This window comes from Bacillus rossius, chromosome 16, assembly GCF_032445375.1.
Source record: "Bacillus rossius redtenbacheri isolate Brsri chromosome 16, Brsri_v3, whole genome shotgun sequence".
Lineage (NCBI taxonomy): Eukaryota > Metazoa > Arthropoda > Insecta > Phasmatodea > Bacillidae > Bacillus > Bacillus rossius.
This window is the reverse complement of record NC_086343.1, coordinates 30,554,653-30,574,796: the sequence shown is the minus strand read 5'-3', so window position 1 is coordinate 30,574,796 and position 20,144 is coordinate 30,554,653. Positions and strand designations below refer to the sequence as shown.

General features: G+C 37.5%; 1 protein-coding gene across 1 annotated transcript in view; it reads right to left on the bottom strand.

The window, feature by feature from the left end:
• Positions 1 to 20,144, bottom strand: part of LOC134540351 (helicase domino) — a 329,560-nt gene that overhangs the window by 71,339 nt on the left and 238,077 nt on the right. Inside the window, exons 32-36 of the mRNA XM_063383024.1 lie at positions 19,673 to 19,844; positions 12,003 to 12,229; positions 9,805 to 9,941; positions 8,488 to 8,884; positions 5,610 to 5,762 (exon numbers count right to left, since the gene is read on the bottom strand). Of these exons, the coding sequence (XP_063239094.1) occupies positions 5,610 to 5,762; positions 8,488 to 8,884; positions 9,805 to 9,941; positions 12,003 to 12,229; positions 19,673 to 19,844 (1,086 nt within the window). The remainder of the gene's footprint in view (positions 1 to 5,609; positions 5,763 to 8,487; positions 8,885 to 9,804; positions 9,942 to 12,002; positions 12,230 to 19,672; positions 19,845 to 20,144) is intronic.

The window sequence follows — 20,144 nt, the reverse complement described above, 5'->3', positions numbered from 1 at the left end:
AACCTCGAGTCATGGAAATAATAACCAAACAAACAAATATTAAATAAAGTCTATGGGATGTCGTAGATAACCTGACTCTTGAAAAAAAATACAAAATAAATAAAGTTCCTGAAATTGTTCACTGAGTAAAAGTTTTGGGGTTTTGCTCCGGCTTGCTCGAGCATGAAACGCCTAACCAAAAGACTTCTGGACTTGTGTACATATAGTTTGTGCTAATGTGAGTAAATTTGCTGTTAATGGCCGAAAGTCAATGTTCTACTAATTTTATAATAATCCAAAGTTTATAAAATTACAGTTCGTTTACGTTGACGGTAAAATTTACGTCAATTTTATTATATAGCGATGATGCAGACCATACCTTAACTATAGATGCTTAATGTCGTTCATAAAATACTTCGTCACTCACGTGAATTGAATGCGATTATTCTGCATTCAATTACAGGGCGTCAATTAATATTGCCCAGTATTTTGACGTAATTTCCAGACCAATAACGCCGAAATTAGCATCGCCATGAACAAAATATTCCCAGAGGGAATACACTACCACACGCACTAAATGGCGTCATTTTCCACTCTTTTCTCTTCTCTCTTGCCGAAATTAAATTGTTAATTGAAAAGGGCCAATCACGGCCGCGACACGTTAGCGTCCTTTTTAATGAAGCCAATGAAATTTCAATATCAATCAAGCATAGGCTCGTTAAAGCTGTTCCGAACGCCGCGCGATTATTTATTTTAGCAGTTGTCATGACGACACAGCACGAGATGCGCGCGCCGCCATGCGTGGAACAAAACAAAACACTGCCGAAAGTATCGGGAAGCGGTATTAACCTCGAACGTAAAACAATAATAAACAGTTTCAGTTAGTCTGATAATACCGTAGTATTACAATGCCTAAAAAAATATTCCGAAAACATGAGCTTTATCCATTTTCACTCTTATAAAATACAGTTTGAAAAACTGGTTACGGACACAGAACTAATTATCCACCTCCAGCATTTTCTTAAACGCTATTTGTAAACAGGCACCCCCGCTAATACAGAGTGTCCAGCAAACCAGGATAGAAAAATTCCCTGACTTTTCCAGGTTTTCCAGACAAAAATGAAAATTTTTCCAGAAAAACTTTAGACACAGCAGTAACCATTTGAAAAAAAATACCAACTGACTTGGACATGGTGGCCACTCACAGTCACCAAAAATATTCCCTGATTTTTCCCTGATTTCCCTGATTAAAAATTCAAAATTTCCCTGATATTTAAATTACAAAAAAAAAAAAACATACTTTTGATGAAAAAATATATTATAGAAAGAGATTACTCATATTTTAGCACCCTGCTGTATTATCTTCATTAAATACATACGGAAGTTTGTTAAATAACAAATACATTTTAAATATGTCACTTTACATTATAGCATCCCGTTCAATGACATGCAGTCTGTGTTTTATTTTATGTAATGGGGTATTTCAGTGGCGAGTGCTCAAACATTTTTTCACACAACTTTTGATAACTGTTCTTTAATTCAATTTTGAAGTGTAACATTTCTAGTTGTGAAACAACTAATGGATAAATCTTCACTGCATTACAATCAGTACTCCCATCTGTAGCTAAAGCAAATGGTCCACTTAATAAAGATTCAACAGTTTCAATTTAGTTTCACCAGCCATATACCTACTCCACTATGGCAGATGTTTTTGCTCTCGCACAGCTGTATTTCTGTGCAATTTTTGAGTCCGGAAACATAGCTCTATACAAATTACCCGAATGATCGGCTACTGCTATCGGTAAATTGTGTTCTACCAAAAAACTTGTAAACAATAACTCTGCGTTTGTTACTTTCGTTTCTTCAGATGTAGCGAAAAACGACAATATAGATTTATTGCTCGTCACGGCTTTAAAATGTTCTGCATGTTTCTTTGATTCAATATGCCATCCTCAGTCATCCCTTCCACCATGCGCAATCGAAAAGTCACACGTGCATACATTACAAAAAGTGTGGCGTTCCAAAACATTTGAAGATGACAAGCATGGCCATTCTTTTATATAGTTTGGTCGAAAGTTCTGAAGAGTAACGTTCTTTTTTTTTTTTTTGACCCAGATACACATTGTTCTGTCACACGCTTCATTTCTACAACCGGCACTGAAGAACACAACACAACATAAAAAGGTTTCACGTCTGTACACACGACAAAAACAATTTGATGCAGGGGGGTGACAGTAGATAGGACAAACTGAATCCTTAAAAATTGGATCATACCATGTTTCACCAACATCGGAAAAAAAAAATATTACAAATTTTGATCTCTTTAGTTTATTACATATCCAGTTGTTATAATTACATACGGCCATCTTTGTATTGTCTCGTGTTAATAATAGGATTTGAAAGTGAAAGATTATATTTTTAAAATGTCACTTAAAACTAGATGCTGCGTGGCAATTTGCAGAAAACGAAAATTAGAGGACGTTGGCCTGTCGTTCTCCATTTTACCTGCTAGCTACTTCTGTAGTTTTTGAAGTTGAAAATTAAAAAAAATATAATAGTGGAAAATAAATATAACAAACAGAATTAAAATTCATTACCAAACGATCATCAGTTTCAATCTGGCTATATAATTTAGACTTCACTAGTGCAGAAAAATATTGTATAAGTACACACTCTTGTAACCAAGTTCCTAAAATGAAATGGTGGTCGTGCGGATAAAGGCGTAAAGAATCAAGTAAACTCCGGCCTGGTGTTCGCGGGTTCAAATCCATCTTGAACCAAGGAATTTTTTTTCTATTGCGGAAATAGTTTAACGTCCCATTATAAGGACTAAATAAAGCAATTTCACAATATCTGTATCCTTTATCGAAAAAATAGAAAATATGGTGACTACAAAGGTGCCAACTATCACGCGCTAAACCTTTCTCAGGTTGTATCTGGCTGTAATTTTTTCGTTGTCAAGTTGCAAAGAAATGGTATGATCGCAAGGGTTTTGTTTACAAATTTAAGCAAACGATCATTACTATGGGAGTGGCGCCTCTCCCTTTACTTACTCTATGATTTGATGAAAAAAATGGCTTTCAAGAAAGTAAATAACACAAGACAGGTTAGCCAAAGTACCGTACAAAAATTATCGTGATGTAAGTAGCTAACAGAGGAAAAGTCCGAGAATATGTACTAGTTGTATCGTACAACGGACATAATACCGTACCATTTCTATTACAAAACACAATAATTAATCTACTTATTTCGACAGTACATGCGCACATTTATCAGTTCCGTTATCTGCGCAACCACGTGTTATATTCGAACTGCGTTCACGAAACAAAAACACCAGAAACGGAATTTTTTTCCGTTACCCAGCAGCACAAAGCCTCGTTTCCGCAATATTGTGTTAAATCCGTAATAATTACGGAAAATCCGTAATGGTTGGCAGGGAAATATACATGACACAAAAAATTCCCGGTTATTAAAAAAATTCCCTGACATTTCCCTGATAATTCCCGATCAACGTGATTTCCCTGATAAATCCCGGTTTTCCCGGTGAGTGGCCACCCTACTTGGAAGAATTCACTGCATTATTTGCACGTTGGTGTTTTTGACCTTTTATGTGGCTTGAAAGAGCTTGTTTGCCCATATTACTGAGGGAAACGACAGTCTTGCATAATTTACAAAAAAAAAAAATTAATTTATCGCCCGGCACTTCCGTAATTTATCGCCCGGCACTTCCGCGCACCAACTAAATGCTGGGTCAAGTAACCATGTTGGATTGAACGATGTTTTCTTGAATTTAGACATTATTCACCGAAATTGTAGAGGCCTAGTCGCAGCTCCATTAAAATCTAGCAGAAATACCGCGAAAGATTTGCAATAAACAAAGCGTAAGTTTGTATGCACATCGCTACAGTGTAAAGAAATATGCTGCATTTTATAACTTCCTAAGATCACAGCACTAAAATAAGTATTTTGGCTATGATTAGAGTACAAAAATTTCCAAAATAATATTCGTATCTTTCAAAGAAAATTAGTTTGGCAATCTGAGAGAACTGACGAAACGTGTAAACAAACGGAGGAAACTGCAGTAATGGCTCCGGTGGTCGGTTTGGCCAGCTTTGGTAACCTTCGGGCACACTCGAGAACCACCCAAAAAGTATGGTATGTTGTGGCCCAAAATATGGTACAGTAGCAATATATTAGGCAGACTAACTATGAACAGTAGCTTACAAGTTTACAAACTATGGTATTATCTGCCCCCTTCTTAACGTTGCATGCGGTATAATCATCAAAATACGGTATGAATGTCATACATACGGTAGGTATTTATAGACTTCATGAAAGCAGCACGCTTGTATGTCGCAAGTCCAGATATGTAAAGGAAAACATTAGTTTAAATATGATTTGATTTGTAAAATAGTAAAACTAAAGAGTGTATTCTGTAAAACATTGAGAAAACCCTTCATGATAAGCGAGTGATTAGTGGTTTTGGTCATTTCCAGAACTTTCACAATTTTCCCTGACTTTTCCCTGACCACCAAAATTCCCTGACTTTTTCAGGTTTCCCAGGTTTTCCCGGTCACCGGACAACATGTAATATCTTTAACAGTTTTCAAATCACGTGGTTTTCCTTCTTCTTAAACTCTGTATTTAGAATCATACTTGAATTGCTTTTATATAAAAAAAGGAATTAAGAAGTACGTGAATGAAACTGAGAAAAAACAGGTTGTAAAGTAACGGGTGTTGCATTGAATCTGGTTAGATGCTGGTCGGTTCAGTGCATTGCAGATGGCAGCACAGGGTTACTAGTGCAGCTTGGTTCAATTCATATATAAACAAACTTGAAAGATTTGTTTTGCACTTGGTGTAGGTTAACTCAGAAATATCACAAAATATTGCTTTTTATGTTAAATGTGTTAATTTATTATTTAAATGTAATATATGTTGTTTCGTATAAACTAGTCTATAAATTAATTTATAGTTTAACTTTGAGTTGTTGGTGACACTGACTGTGGAAGAATACCGTTACCAGGCGCCATTTTCTGTCTGTTCGGTTCGTGTTTTTAGAGAGTTAGTTGCGTGCGGAACTTTGGAGTAACTTCGGTGGTTGGTTGAAGATTACCGGGAACAATGGGTGTGCCGTGCACACAATACACGTGTCGCGGGATGTAGGACTGGTGCGGTGACGTGTGTGTGGACAATTCCGTGGACTTGAATCGGTCGCAATCACTTGCGCGGTCCTCCGGTGGAAGCATGGATTCAACTCTCAACCCTGTGGGAACAAGGGAGCGGTACCGTTCGATGGTAAACATATCGATGGCTTAGAATGAAAACCACGTATCTCAATTTTTGGACGAAAATACGTTTTTTTATGGTTTTTGGCTGGAAAACCTCGTACCTCACAAAATGTTTGGCTGAAAGAAATAAAATGTGCATCCTATTGCTTTCTATCGGGAGATCACATAAAAGAATTGTAGAACAATTAATTGGGAAAGTGAGGAGGGGGGGGGGGGGGGGGGGGGGGGCACGAAAGAAACTGTCTTTTGTCTCTGCTGTAAAATTTGCATTTAATGAGATACAATGTTTTCATTCCAAGCCATCGATATGTGATGAAGCACGAACGACGGCGCGGTTACCTGCACGGCGAGGGCTGGGGACGGGCTGCTCACGGCCACCACGACGGCCGCCTGCTGGGGCGTCTGCGCCGCCGCCTTGGCCACGGCGGCCGCCACCAGCTGCTGCTGCTGCAGCCGCTGCACCACCAGGCGCTGCTGGTCCGCCGACAGGCCCTGCGCCACCACGCCCCCCCGTCAACACGCTGTTCCACGCCCACGCACTCGGAGCAGCGCCCCTTTTTCTCTATCCACGCGAGTGGCTCATTCCTGTGCACCACGCGATAGCAACAGCACTTTGACACGGTGAAACCACATAAAAACAACGTGACCAATAAAAAAACTATAAGTTACCCTTTAATAGCTGTTCATATCGTCTATAGATTTCTGTAGCTTTGCAGATGAAACCTAATTTTTATCATTTTTCCCCCCAACTATTGCACCAATTAAAAAAAAAAAAAAAAAAAAAAAAAACACCTCTCATTTTACAAATGTTAAAATTTCATGACTTTCCCAGGAAAAGTACCTTAAAAACTGTGCATTGTAGAGAAAAAAAAATGCATAAAATAAAACTGATTGAATATTTAATTATGAACAAAAAAAAGTTCCCTACTAAGTTATGCAAATTTCACAATTTAAATTTTATTGGCAGTTCTCCATATGCACTGCAGTGCGGCTGTTTAGCATTTCTTCCGCTGTATTTCTCCTGTCAGCCAAAGGAAGAGCTTAGTTGAATAAGTACACGCTTTACATCTAAACTACATCATTTATGTCCTTTTGACTTGCCTCCTAAACCGCTAGGGTGTGAAAGAGGAGACAAGATAACACTTAGGAAACTGTGGGGGGGAGTGGAAGCAGAAAAGTGCACTAATGGAGTTAGCCGAGTCTTTCCCACTTCCTCTCTGCTTCCTTTTGTCGGTCAACGAAGATCGCCCCTAACCCTTTTCTTATCTCAGGCCCGGACACCCCATTCTTTACTTTTAACTTTTCATAGGCTTTATTTCTTAATGACTGCTTTTACAGCAGTGGCAAAACACATTTTTTCAAAATTCATATCTGCTGCTTCCGGTTTCAAAAGAAGACGGGTAAATTACTCATACAGACCAAAGTGGCACCCCAAAAGCTTTCGTAAACAGAACCGTAGAGAGAAACTGAAGGCCCAGGGGCAAATAAATTTGTAGAGCCCCTTACCATTACTTAGAGTACAATTTTTTTAATCCAGCCCCCCACCCAATTAAAAAAAATTAAAAGACTGTAGATATTCCAATGGCCATAACACCCATATGCCTGTGTATCACGTAATTTCCAGTACTTTGTATTAATGAGAGAATTGAAATTTCGTCCTGCTTTCACGGTAAACACATGCATAAAGAAAACATCTCAAATTATAACTTGAGGCCCAGAAGCTATGGCAACCAAAAAAGCTAAACCAGAAAGAAGCCAGTGATGAAGTATTTGAAGACTAAATTTAACACTGACAGTTAAGATAAGAAATTTATGAAATACAATTTTCTGAAAATATTTATGTGCAATAAGTTAGAAATTAATTTTTTTTTGTTTAAGTCACACTCGTAAATGTCTAATATTACTGCATTTAATACTATAGGTGCAGAAAAATTATGCCAATGTTATATACAGTCATCAAAGTACAGCATTGTGAAAACTTCAATTAGCGGCTTCTTTCTAGTTTAGTGGTACCTATTGCTATTTACGAGAGCTTTTGTCGGTACAAGTGATTAACATGGCCTCTTTAAAAACAGCAAGAGAAAAAAAAAACACCCCCCCCCCCCCCCCCCCCACACACACAAAAAAAGTCATGTAGCTGCAGGATACAAGCAGTAGTTCACAAATCAAGCATATAAAAAGTAAAGAATGCGCTAATAGATGGTGTGGTGGTCGCCAGGGCCAGGGCTAGTGATTGGAGGGGTGGGATGGGGAAACCTTCCCTAAGACTAAACATAAGATAAAACATAACATAAGACATACAAAAATATTTGCAGAAATTTTTTGTTCACCATTAAATTGCAACAAGTTTTATTCACAGCAATTTGTCTAAACAATGCAATGTTTTCAAGATACTTTTAACAAGGAAAATGTAAAAAAAGTTTGTTGCAAAATGAGAGTCTATTTGTGTAGGAAATTACTTAAAAGATGGGGAAACTTCAAAGCATTACAATTTTTGTCATTTTCAAGTTAATCGCGATCACAAAGTCTAAGTATTCTGTATTATTGACTTTTTTTGTACATTTTACAAAGCAGACATTGCATATCTGTATTTATAAATTTCTAATTGTTTACACTGCGGGTTGAAAGAATGTGCAAATAGGCAAAAAAAATGTGTTTTGCTGAGAAGACTGACAGACACAAACAAACATAATACACAAATATGCATGTATATATGTTTATACATGTAAAAAAGAGTTTTACAAAGCAGTTTAATATTCCCTGCTTAAAAAGCTAGAACCAACTGAGTCATCCAGAGGTTTGGTTTACATCTCAAGACTTAAGGTACGGTATAAACCTTATGTGAATTGTAGTATTTGAGAAACAATTTAACCAGAAATTGAGACACATACAGTATGCCTACATATTCTTTTCCACAGACAACTAAAAATAATGATAGAGTGACCACATATAAGAAATTAAAAATTAACAAATAATAAAGCATGTATTTTTGTTACTAAACTGTGCAATGGTACGGATGGAAACTATCTAGTTGATTAACTTACAGCACTGTTACAGAATTCCAGTTAGAAACATTTTACGATTATGAAGTCACTTGACAGTACTTCGTGAGATTTCCTATCACATGATTAAAATTTTTGTATCCTCCAGGCATTCTGTAACGGAGCTGGGTTTCACGAGCGGCACACAGACGCATGACGGGAAACGTAAAACTCACCGCGGCGACCGCCTGCACGGTCTTCTGCTTCTCCTGCGCGAGGCGCTCGTTGCGCAGGCTGATGATGTCGACCGGCATGATGGGGCTGTCGAACTTGATCTTGTCGTTGCTGAGCACGGCGGCGTGCTTGGGGTTCCTGACGCTGGGGTGCGGGATGCACGGCTTGACGGTGGGCGTGCGGTGGCCCGCCACGGCGCGCATCACCTCGAAGCGCCGGCTCGCCGCCTGGGTGGCGCCGGCGTTGCTGTCCTGCGCGTGCAGCTGCGCCGTGCGCAGGGCGTGGCCCTTCACGTGCGCCGCGCCCAGCTTGTACACGCCCTTCGTCTTCTTCTGGCGCTTGGGGCCCCCCTCCAGCAGCAGCCGTCCCTCCTCACGCGGCATGATCACCGACTCGTACCTGCCGCGTGCATGCGTCGCCCATTAGCTGCCGCTCGGCACACACTGACACCTGACAGCTGCGTACACGTGAGAGTGCAACAAACAGAATAAGGCTCAAGGAAGAAAGAAATGTGCAAGGTGCAATGTGCAAGGTGGGGGAAACGGTAGTATCCAAAATACTTCTTGCACATTTCTTTCTTCCTTGAGCCTTGTTCTGTTTGTTGCAATCTCACGTGTACACATAGGTGGGGGAAACGGGAATATCCAAAATTAATTCACTGGCTCACTGCACTCGAGAGAAATCAGGGCTTGACCCCAGCAGGGATCAAACTCAGACTGCCTTGCTGGGAGGCCAGTGATCTGAACCCTCGCAGAAGATAATTACACTTGGAATGGCAGAGGAAGTAAAGAGTCGACGGAAATAAGAAAAAAGGAAATTGGCCACAGAAAGACGAGGGACGTAGGGTACACATGTCTAATGTAAAATGTATGCATTAGTGTTTTACGTTTCAACGTGACATGAAGATCGTCAGAGATGGTGAGCGGCAAAGAGAAGGTAATGGTGCAGCGATGGAAGACATAGGTGGGGGAAACGGGAGCATCCAAAATTAATTCACTGGCTCACTGCACTCGAGAGAAATCAGGGCTTGACCCCAGTGGGGATCGAACTCAGACTGCCTTGCTGAGAGGCCAGTGATATGACCCCTGCAGAAAAAATAAAGAAAACTAAAAAGAAAAGTGCAAAATACGGAAAAAGTAACGGAAAATAGAAAAAAAGGAAAACGGTAATAAAAAGAAGGAAAAAGGTGATAGCGGGAATCAAGGTATCTACAAAAACCTTGTAAAACCATTGTTAAGACATTTCCCCAATATTTTTTTTCCCCTTCAAAATTTTGAAGTTAAACTTGTTTGCTCACAGACAAAGCTACGACCACGCACCTGTTGCAGCACTGCTTGGGGGTGCGCGAGACGCGTGCGACGCCACTAACCAGGTCCGCCACCAGCTCCCAGTTGGGGGCGTGTCCCGGGGGAACCAGGCTCAGGTTCAGAGGCAGCTCCAGGACTGACTGCAGCGTCTGCGGGCGAAACACGACCGTAACGATCGCCCTCCCCGGTGCAAGCCATGTCCTTCAGCCGGCAGCCACTCCCAGAGCTCCCTGGGAACTGGCTTGTCTCTGACACGCACAGTCTCACCACAGTACGCAAACAGACATATCATGTTAAACAAACTACAGTTGGAACTATATTAATAAAACCTTTGTCAGGGAAACGTACATAACTTCTTAAAAATAATTTGCTTTATCATGTACACAAACACAAAAACGTAACATGCAAATACAGCCAGTTCTGCAAGTATTTTCAACACCAACACAATAAAGCTCTGTCCCAGCATAGTTTAGGGCCCATTTGAAGTAATCAAGTCGTTCGATAAGAAATAATTAAAATTTTTCTATGTGAAATCATCCCAGAAAAAAACCAAAATTTATTTCATGTTAACAATTAATGTAACTGATTTACCTAACAAAGTTTTTAAAATACTTTTCGTACATGTACATAATATGACACTATAACAAATTCTAAAAATAAAGTAACAAAAGTCCTTGGAAATAAAATGTGGTACAGACTTATATTTCCTCTTTTAACATTAAATGCACAAATCATGTAACAAATTTTGGCTAGCTCAAAACATACAATATTAAACATCTTTTAGCTATAACTGTTACTATTACTTGGCTTAATTTTGCAGAGAAAAAAAATTCACACACTCACTCAGCATTTACAATTAAACTATGTCACATGGATGATATATGGTGTGATGAATAGCCGTTACAGACAATGATATGTATACCAATCTTAATTGATTTAAAACCAAGGAACAATACTGATTTAGGGCTGGTAATGAATAGGTATATTTCTGTGTTCTATAGTTTACGGTACAAAACACTGTGTTAACCAATGTCCTAGTTTCAGGACCTTTGTTTGGTTATCTATTTACCTTTAGGACATACAAGTATTTAATATGTATCTGTATCTTGATTTCTTTATTACTTCATGAAAAATAAAAATGCAGGTGAATAGAAATTTCTTATTTAAAAAAAATATATATCAAACTCCACACCCACAAAAATTTTCCATTACTTAACGGCTGCATACATCATAAATATCCACTAGAATAGCTATCTCGAGAGATTCATCATCATCATCTTGTTACTTTATTTTGTTCAAATAAAATTCTTGTATTCCAGGACAGTTAATGTTTATTTTAAGACTTTTGGTTACTTACGTGTCCTGTATCTTTACAAAATGATCAAATGATTGAAATACTTCCAACCAGAAAAATCATACTAGAAAACCAATTTTTAAATGATATTCATTCAGTTTCAGCTGTCAACTAAAATTTAAATGTCCTATAGATTAAGAAACTACAGCAAATATTAATACAGCTATTTTATAATTACTCTTCATTCATAGGATAACTGATTATATTAAAATGAAGTTGTAACTGTTGGCACTTGCTAGCCAAGTCTGAATTCTGATGTCGCAAGTTCTTAGGCTTCTTGTGCATCACAATATGAAATTGTTTATTAAAGCTTGTAGAGTAATACTAAAAAAAAATAATTGAAGACCATATTAGACAATTTATTATTAATTTGCTAAACACTTTGGTCAAACTTTGCTAGGTAAATTTTCCCGGTATCAAAATCGAGGTCACATTATTATTGTGCTCAATATGTTAATAAATGACCTGCATGGCTAACACCGTCAGAATTATTTACCCAATGTTATGTAAGATTAAAACTTACTAATTAAAATAATTTGACTGTAAACATAAAAAAAAATCAGGAAATGTTTTTTAAAGCTTACATTTCTGAACAGTTCTGTAAATTAAATTGGACAGAAAAAAAAAAAAACATATACATTTTTGCTAGACTATGCTCACAATATACTATAAAGCAGAAATAAAATAGGTACCATATGAATTGGTTTTTATTGAGGATATCTGTAGGATTGTCAGGGGAATTCACGTTCATCATTTCCATTTCACAGCTACGGTTTGGCAAGCGACACTCACACTGAGCATGATGGAAGGTGATCGAGTGACGGTGGCGAAAGCCACGGAGGGGAGGGCAGGTTACCTGCAACAGGACCCAGTCCTCAAGGATGGACCAATCAGGGCTGGAGTCCGGCTCGAGGGCAATCGCCGGCTTGAGCAGCGGCGGCCCCGGGGAGCGGAACACGCCGCGCGACTTCTGAAGCTTCATCTCGCGCCGCATCTTCGCGATGGCGGACGGCGAGCGATCGAACAGCGAGCGGGGAGCGACCGCGCATTCCTCCTTGTGGCGCACTTTGATCGGCCGCCGGCCTACGAGAAGACACAACACTACCATGCAGGCCAAGGCAACAGCTGTTTGCATTGGCAGCGCGTAGAACCAAAAACCTAGAATCACACTTCAAGGAATAAGATACGCTTGCTTGATGCTTATTATATTTAAAAAATATCAGAGAACAAAGTTTCTATTCTTGGTCTTTGGAATAAAATAATATCATTTCCTTCTGTTTGGCTCTTGAAATTTTCTGAACAACTATGAAACAATATTTCTTGGTATGCAAATGGGAAACTAAATGAAATTATAAAATGCTGAGCAAATTATAATGAATAAAAAAAAATTTAAACTAAAACATTTTGCTACCATAAAAATAAAAATGATAGAAAGAAAGTTATCTTTTAATAATTTAAGTTCTTGAGCTGATATATGAGTGCTACAATGGTTAAGCTATACCTGTCGCAGTGTAAGCACTGCAAAAGTAAGATCAGATACCACAAACAAAACAAGAAATATGTACAGATTTACTAATTCACTTTTATTCTAGAAAAACACAGGAAATGTTTCACCATTGTCTTCATATGATTGCAAAGTCACATCCAGACATATGCCCCATATTGTCAAACGGAACAGTGTTTAATTGAATCTTCAGACATAATCGATTCTCTAACACGCCACTCTATGTTCTATAAAAAGAGATAGCTGGTGATTATCCACTTCTTTTTAAAATAACACCTTGTTAAAAATAAATAATAATATTGATGCATTACGTAGTTCTTTTAAGAAGTTGTCTAAACTGACAGTACCAACTATGTAGTAGATTTTGGCCAGAGTTTATATTTCAACCATGCATTTAATGGGGAGATTCATACTTTAACGAGGGGATCATGTTCTTCGAAATGTATTTGTGCCTGTAACTATCGGAACTTTATCTTGATATAACAGTTGGCTAGTTATCACTGTTTAAAAGGCCACATCTTCTAGTATATCATCAAAAAATAACCAGTTATACTTCCACGGTTCTAGCTGATTAGTTTTCCTGCTGATGTAAGGATGTCATCAATTCTGGGGAGCACTACATTTTCGAGGTATAAGATTCCAATTTGATACAGACGCCACTGCAACAATGTGTTACATCTGTCAAAGTAAATTTGAACTTGCCCCTATCCTTGGCCCAGATGCAGGTGGTAGGGTGGCAGAGGAAGAGCTGTGTGACCAGACTTGTTAACAATCTGTCCCACCAAGTGCTGAACTGGCCGTGGCCTAAGTTGCCTAATGTGCTCGTATAACGAGGGTTTCAGAATGCCACAAGGGAACGTAATATTCTTCATGTTCAGCCACAGGCGCATTAGCAAATTTAAACAACCACAAGTCTTGTCCATTATGTCGTAAAATGGAGCAATGCACAGCGAGTCTCTGAACCCAACTAATTCGAAAATCCGGCTAATCCAAACATGTTCGAATCCGAAACTCAAATTCACATACCAGAGTATCTCGAATATACCCCTCAAATCCAAATCAGGGTTGACTTTCCAAGATTCAGTGTTCACCTTCCACATTAATTATTATAACGCACTGGCATTTTGACAAAAATGCTAGCAAAGCCCTCTTGAATAACTGCCAATCTTCAAGAATCTTAAAAATGTGAATAAAAAATTAAGAATTGGTCCATGTTTTTAATGGTCAATTTTAAGTCTATAAAATTATAACTTCTCTAATTTTTTCCAACATGTTTGACTAATAAATCACTTTTTGTAATAATATGAAACATTACATCTTCTCTGCAATATTAAAAAATAATTTCTTCAAAGCACATACTGATTTAGAAAAAGTTTTGCAGCCTCCAAATTTAAATTATCATCATACATTACACAGTACGAAGCACTATAGCTTAAAAGCTAATTAATAGTTCAGTGTTGAGTTCCTTGTTGTTTTTGTTTTAGGAACAAAACTTTTCACATATTGCTTAGGGATTTGCTTCTCGTTTAGTATTTGTTGCAAGACACACCCATAGATATCGATGTTTTGAACTATTTTTTTCAGAAGTGGAATGAATTGCTTCTTCATTCTTCCAACAGTTTTCATACATTAAAACAAAATAGAAAGAATGACTGAAAATTATCGTACTGGAGCACTGCACTGATATTTTTTGATGTATTGTTATTTTTCACCACAGTAACATTTACTGTGGACATAAGATTTTTTTTACCTCAAACTCAAGAAAGAGATAAAATTTCCACATAATATTATAGTCGTACAAAATAATTCTGTTGCTATACACGTTATCACTCTGACACACCCCTCTTACCATCATCATTTTCCCACTTAGTCAGCAATTTTTGATTTATTCACTGCTCAAAATGATTAACAATGACAAATAACAAAAATTCATTTTCACACTATAAAAAAATTATGTTTATAAAGTCAAAACATAAAATGAAGGAAAAAAAAAAAAACTGCATTGCTGTCCCACAAAAAAAAAAAAAAAAAACACATTCTGAAAGAAAGTCAACACATTGGTTATTAAAATAAAATTACTGCCCCTCATAACACTAAAATCTTACTAATGTGAACAAGTTTAATTTTCAGGAAAAAAATTTTGATGTTTGTATTTCTTTCAAACACACATTGTTATATAAAAAAATGTTATTGTAAAATTAAATTTTAAACGAAACAATTTAGCATATTCTAGTTCAGATAAAATGTTTTGATTCACATCACAAATTTGTTTCAGTAATCGTTTGAAGCCAGTCACTAAGTACTGTATACACTTTTTTTCACATGTTCACAAAACTCAATTCTTTATCAAACTAAAAAGGTTTAGATGCTAATGAACACAACTTCTTTTAATATACACCATCTTTAACAGCCTTTTTTAACTGCACAAACAAAGCCAATATCCAATTCAGTTCTATATGAATCCCTCAATAAAATTAAGAGAAAAAAAATTCTCACAGAACACATCAGTGTTATAGCCTTGTATGGACACTTTTAAACTGTACATTTGTGTACATTCCAATATATCACAACTGATACATAGAATTGGTGTTAAATACATTCAGCCTTACGAGTGAAGCGGGATCACAGACTGAAACATACTCATTTGCTTGAGTGAAACTTGGGAGCCACGGTCACAATGTTGCATCTTGAAGTGGATTAATGAAATGAGCGAGGTCGAAGAATATAACCACATATTGATTCTCATTATTTCACATAATGTCGAAGTGTGATCGTTTTTACATCTGATTGGTCAATATCATGGCCCAGCCCTTGGAATTGCAGACTATCACGTAATTTTCCTTTACTACGTTGTATTCAATCTGTACAAAGATAATGTTTCAGTTCGGTTGAAATTTGCGGTTCTCTAATGGCCACTTTCATGTCCCCTACAAGAATTTCTTCTGTCCAGCAGGTTAATGTTTCTCCAGAACTCCAACATTTTAAATGGTGATTTACTCTTGTAACGAGATACACAATGCAGTCTACACAAATTGCTGTTATCTGTTCTTGCCACACTCGAAGGTATGCAGTTCTGGTTACAACACACAGCAGTAACACCCCCTGGCTGTGAGCACTACACCATAGAATATTTCATTAGAAAGAACATAAAGAAATTATATTTTATGATTATGATCAAAAGTACTTTCATTTAAAAACCATTGATGTAAAAAATTTTAACAGAGATTTCAAAGATATATTTGAAGCTAACCTGAGTTAGGGTCTCAAGACATTTAACGTAAAACCATTTTGCTTCTTCACAGACACAAGCGAACACTGGAGCTCATATCTTCAGTTTTTGACATTGGACGGGCAGACACATTTTTCAACTCTGAAGAATGAGTTGAACATCACACTTGACTGAAATTGTGGAGTCCTTCAGAGTTGTCCGAAAACACGAGGAACAATGTGCCCAGTTTCTCGCACCAACACACTCCGCCTTCACTTAACAAGGCAGCTCTCTCACAGAAGAAAGCGAGGCGAATACAGAGACCAATCAAACACACAAGCACGACAAGAGCCCTGAGAATATCACCACTAAGAAACATAATCAAATATGCTTATCTTACCTAGACCAAATAACTCGGTGAAATATCACTAGCAAACGGAGCTGGTATACCGAATACTAAAAATTGTTTCAATCTAAATAAGTTAGTTGACACAATAACACACAGGCATTCACTATGCACTGCAAGTATATGTTATTCCGCAAATGTTAAGGTACAAACAGTTATCGCACTTCTTAAAGACACCTACTGTTCACAGACAGTAAAAATAATCCAGATGAAAGTTTCTTTTACAACAATATTTGATGATATACAACTGTTAACACAAAACATCAAACACACTATCATACAAAATAAATGCAACATACGATTAACAATTACTGCTAGCTTTTGAGGAAAAAAAAACAGAACATTGAAATAGCAAAAAAACACATACAATCGTAGATAAAATCCACAAGAAAAGGCATTCTGTAGGTAACCAAGCAACTTACTTGTTAGAAATTTTGAGTCTACAATATGTATTTCTGCAATATGAATGTGTTAATCATTCCTGTAACTGCAAATTAAAAACAGGTAACTCAGTTCAAGATAAACTACATTTCTCCTTCAATATTTATAACTAGCCTAAATGCACATGCTTTGCTATGGAAGTCAACAGGCAGAAAACTTTCACAATGCTCATTAGACATAAAAGCAGCCATAAATCCTTCCAAACTGCTGCTCTTTAAACAATAATGAACCTAGCATGTTAACTATTTAATAACCCTTTTGTATTAAGACATATTGTAATCAGACAGTAGTAATCCTATCTAACTTGGTCCTTCTTGTAGACATAATCTCAAACCATAGTGCTATAACCAACTCCATTTACTTGTTTAACCAAAAAAACATCAAAATCAGATATTACTGTTTTTTGGCCTTACCCGAACTTAAAAAAAAAGTTGAAATAATAATAAAAAACCTTTTATTAATGTGAATATAGAGCCTATGATAAACCTACTAACAAAATTTCAGCTTTTAATGTATTTTAGATGTGGAAAAACATATTTAAACCTGCATGGACATAACTCATTTTGTTCTATGAAATTTTCAAGACATTCCGATTATGAGATTTCCAGATGCAGTTTAATATCAAAGAAAATGGTGAGACAATTAGGTTTACAAAAAATGTAAATAGAGTCTAAGATACAAATATGTAACTAATATCATTGTACACCAATCCTTCAATTAGCCATCTTCAAATTTTATGAATTCATTTAGCGCAATGTTAATTTTACTGCCCCAGCCTTAAATAGCAAATGTGTAAATTTCACTTGGCACGAAATCGGCACAGACAGAAAATATTGGGCATGACGCCACGAAGTCTGCTTCAACTCGGTAAACAACAGATGTACCATTACATACAGTTGGCTATACGAGGGGGAAAGAGATGCACGCGCAGGTTGCTACGCTATCGGCTGTTGTACAAACATCAGCTACGGCAAGTTCAGTTGCTGCTATTGAAAGCGAAGGACTAAATTTTTTTAAATCAACGCGTATGCTGCCGGGGTGTATTGTTGTTGCCTGGCCAAATACCGAGCCATGATGACCTTCAGTCTAGCCAGTGGCAGGGAACTCGCACACACAAACACATTAAGTAAATTAGCTTCGCTATTTATGGAGACCATTGCTTCAGAATACACGATTTTGAATAACATGAACATTTTTAGGAACACATTAGTCGTGCTAAGTGAGGGATTGGTGTACTCACGCTATCCAGGTCCTTAATATGATATTAAAATTGCCATTTAAAGATAATCAGAAGTAGAAACAACCATCACTCCATAGAATATACATAACAAATTTCATGGCTCTAGGTCTTTCCGAATCACTCTACATGAACAACAGACAGTCAACATCTCTCTTTTATTATTACAGTACAACCCGGTTATAACATTCCCGTTTGTAACATTTTCCCGCCTATAACACCATAATTTCATGGTCCCGTCATTTCTCCATTTATCACAATGCTTTCATTTCCCGCCTGTAACAATATTAAAATTTGGACATTCCCGCCTTTAACGTTCAAATTTGCTTTGATAACTGCCACAATTTTCAGTATCCCTTCCTTCAAAGTCATATTTTAAAGCGAAACCATAGCTAGAAAATACAGCACGCATATACAAACATCAGATATTTACATTTGTGTAGTTCACCATAGATGTGGTACACACGCACTCCACAACTTGCACCGGATCGACTATCAATATGGCGTCCTGTTCGCGCTCGTTAGCTTATGACTTGTTCCGTTATACTTATAATGCGCATTTTGTGCACTGATACATGGTCGGAAACAGTGCTACTGTATTCTATGGTGCTGGTTTTTGTTTCAAAGTTTTAACACCTTGAGATGGTTAAATGTTCTATAGATATTTTCACGGCTCTTGTTTGTGGTTAACCTTTACCGTGATTTTTTTTCCACTTATTGTAGTCACGGTAGTATTTAATTAAAATACGCTGTATTGAAATTTTATTCATGTTATTGTACGGCTATGATGGCCGATAAATATAAGCGAAAATCATATTCTGTAGCTGAAAAAATTGTTTATTAACCAAGTGGACAGGAACCCCAACAAAACGCGTGTTGTGATTACAAAAGAGTAGAATATTTCTGTTTTGTCTCTGAACTGTATCGTACAAAACATGTTTTCTTTAGCATATTATTAGGTATTATCTATAAATAAAATTAACCACTTTTCCACTATATTGCTGTACTTAGTGTATTACTCCTGTACTTTGTGTTGTTTTACCTATACTCTTTAATTTAATCAATCCATGCGTAATTTATACAAAGTGAAGATGTAATTTTATGATTTCCTGCTTATAACATTTTTCTGCTAATAACATTTTTTTATGTTGGTCCCTTGGATAATGTTATAACAGGGTTGTACTGTATTAATGTTACACAATAGAATGTGCAGAGTAAAAAGAAATCACCAACAAAGTTAAGTACTACTTCAACAGATTATGTGCAAAATTTTTAGAAAGTTAAAAACTACTCAGAGATAATTTCTACATTATTTGAGTGGCTAGTCTTGCACTATTTTAATTCTGGATAGGTGACTATAAACAGAAGTGAGGCTTGAAAAAATACAAAAAAAACCCAAATTGTAAGTTGCCAAATGGTTGCTGGAAGAGGAAGTTACGGGACTTACAGCACCGTCACATGACTTCCGAAGGCAGACCTTTAGTTTACTTCCTTCTGACGTGACAACGTCTAGTAAATCGATGAACGCCGGCTGCACGCACAAAAAAGTGTCCCGTTACGCTGTGTCCCGTTACACGCACTGTATGCTTGCGCCGATTTCGTCAATGTTTCGTTATGACGTCGCCACGTTGAACTATCGTCCGTAAACCGACTTTACAGACAACCAATTTTTTTGGTGACTTTTGTGACCAGAAGAGTCCGTACGACACAAACACAGCGACGGGCCTCACCTTCTCGCTCCACCAGCGGCAGCATAACCTCGTGGCGCCGCTTCAGCTCCTTCTTGACGTAGACGGGGGGCAGTTGCGCCTCGGACATGGTCGTCTGCTCGTACAGGAACCCCACCGCGTGGTCGATGTACACGTCGTTGTCTCCCTGAGGCGGCGTCGGCGGGCACCACATCTGCAAGCCCCACACACACAGCCCCGGGGGGGTTAATCCTGGGAGCCGACCAGACACGCTCGCACCGGCCGTCACCCGACCCGAAGCATATTCAAATGCTGGGGTTATGGTCACTAGGCTCGAGACAAGATTTTATGGTTTTAAATTGATGCCAATTTTGAATTTTGAATTTCAAACAGGAGATTTCGATAGACATGCTACATTTTTGTTACCCAAATTTTCTGGATTTCCGATATAATCGTTTCCAACAGATACTTAAAAAACAGATACCTATGAAAAAAAGTACAATAATTTCATCCA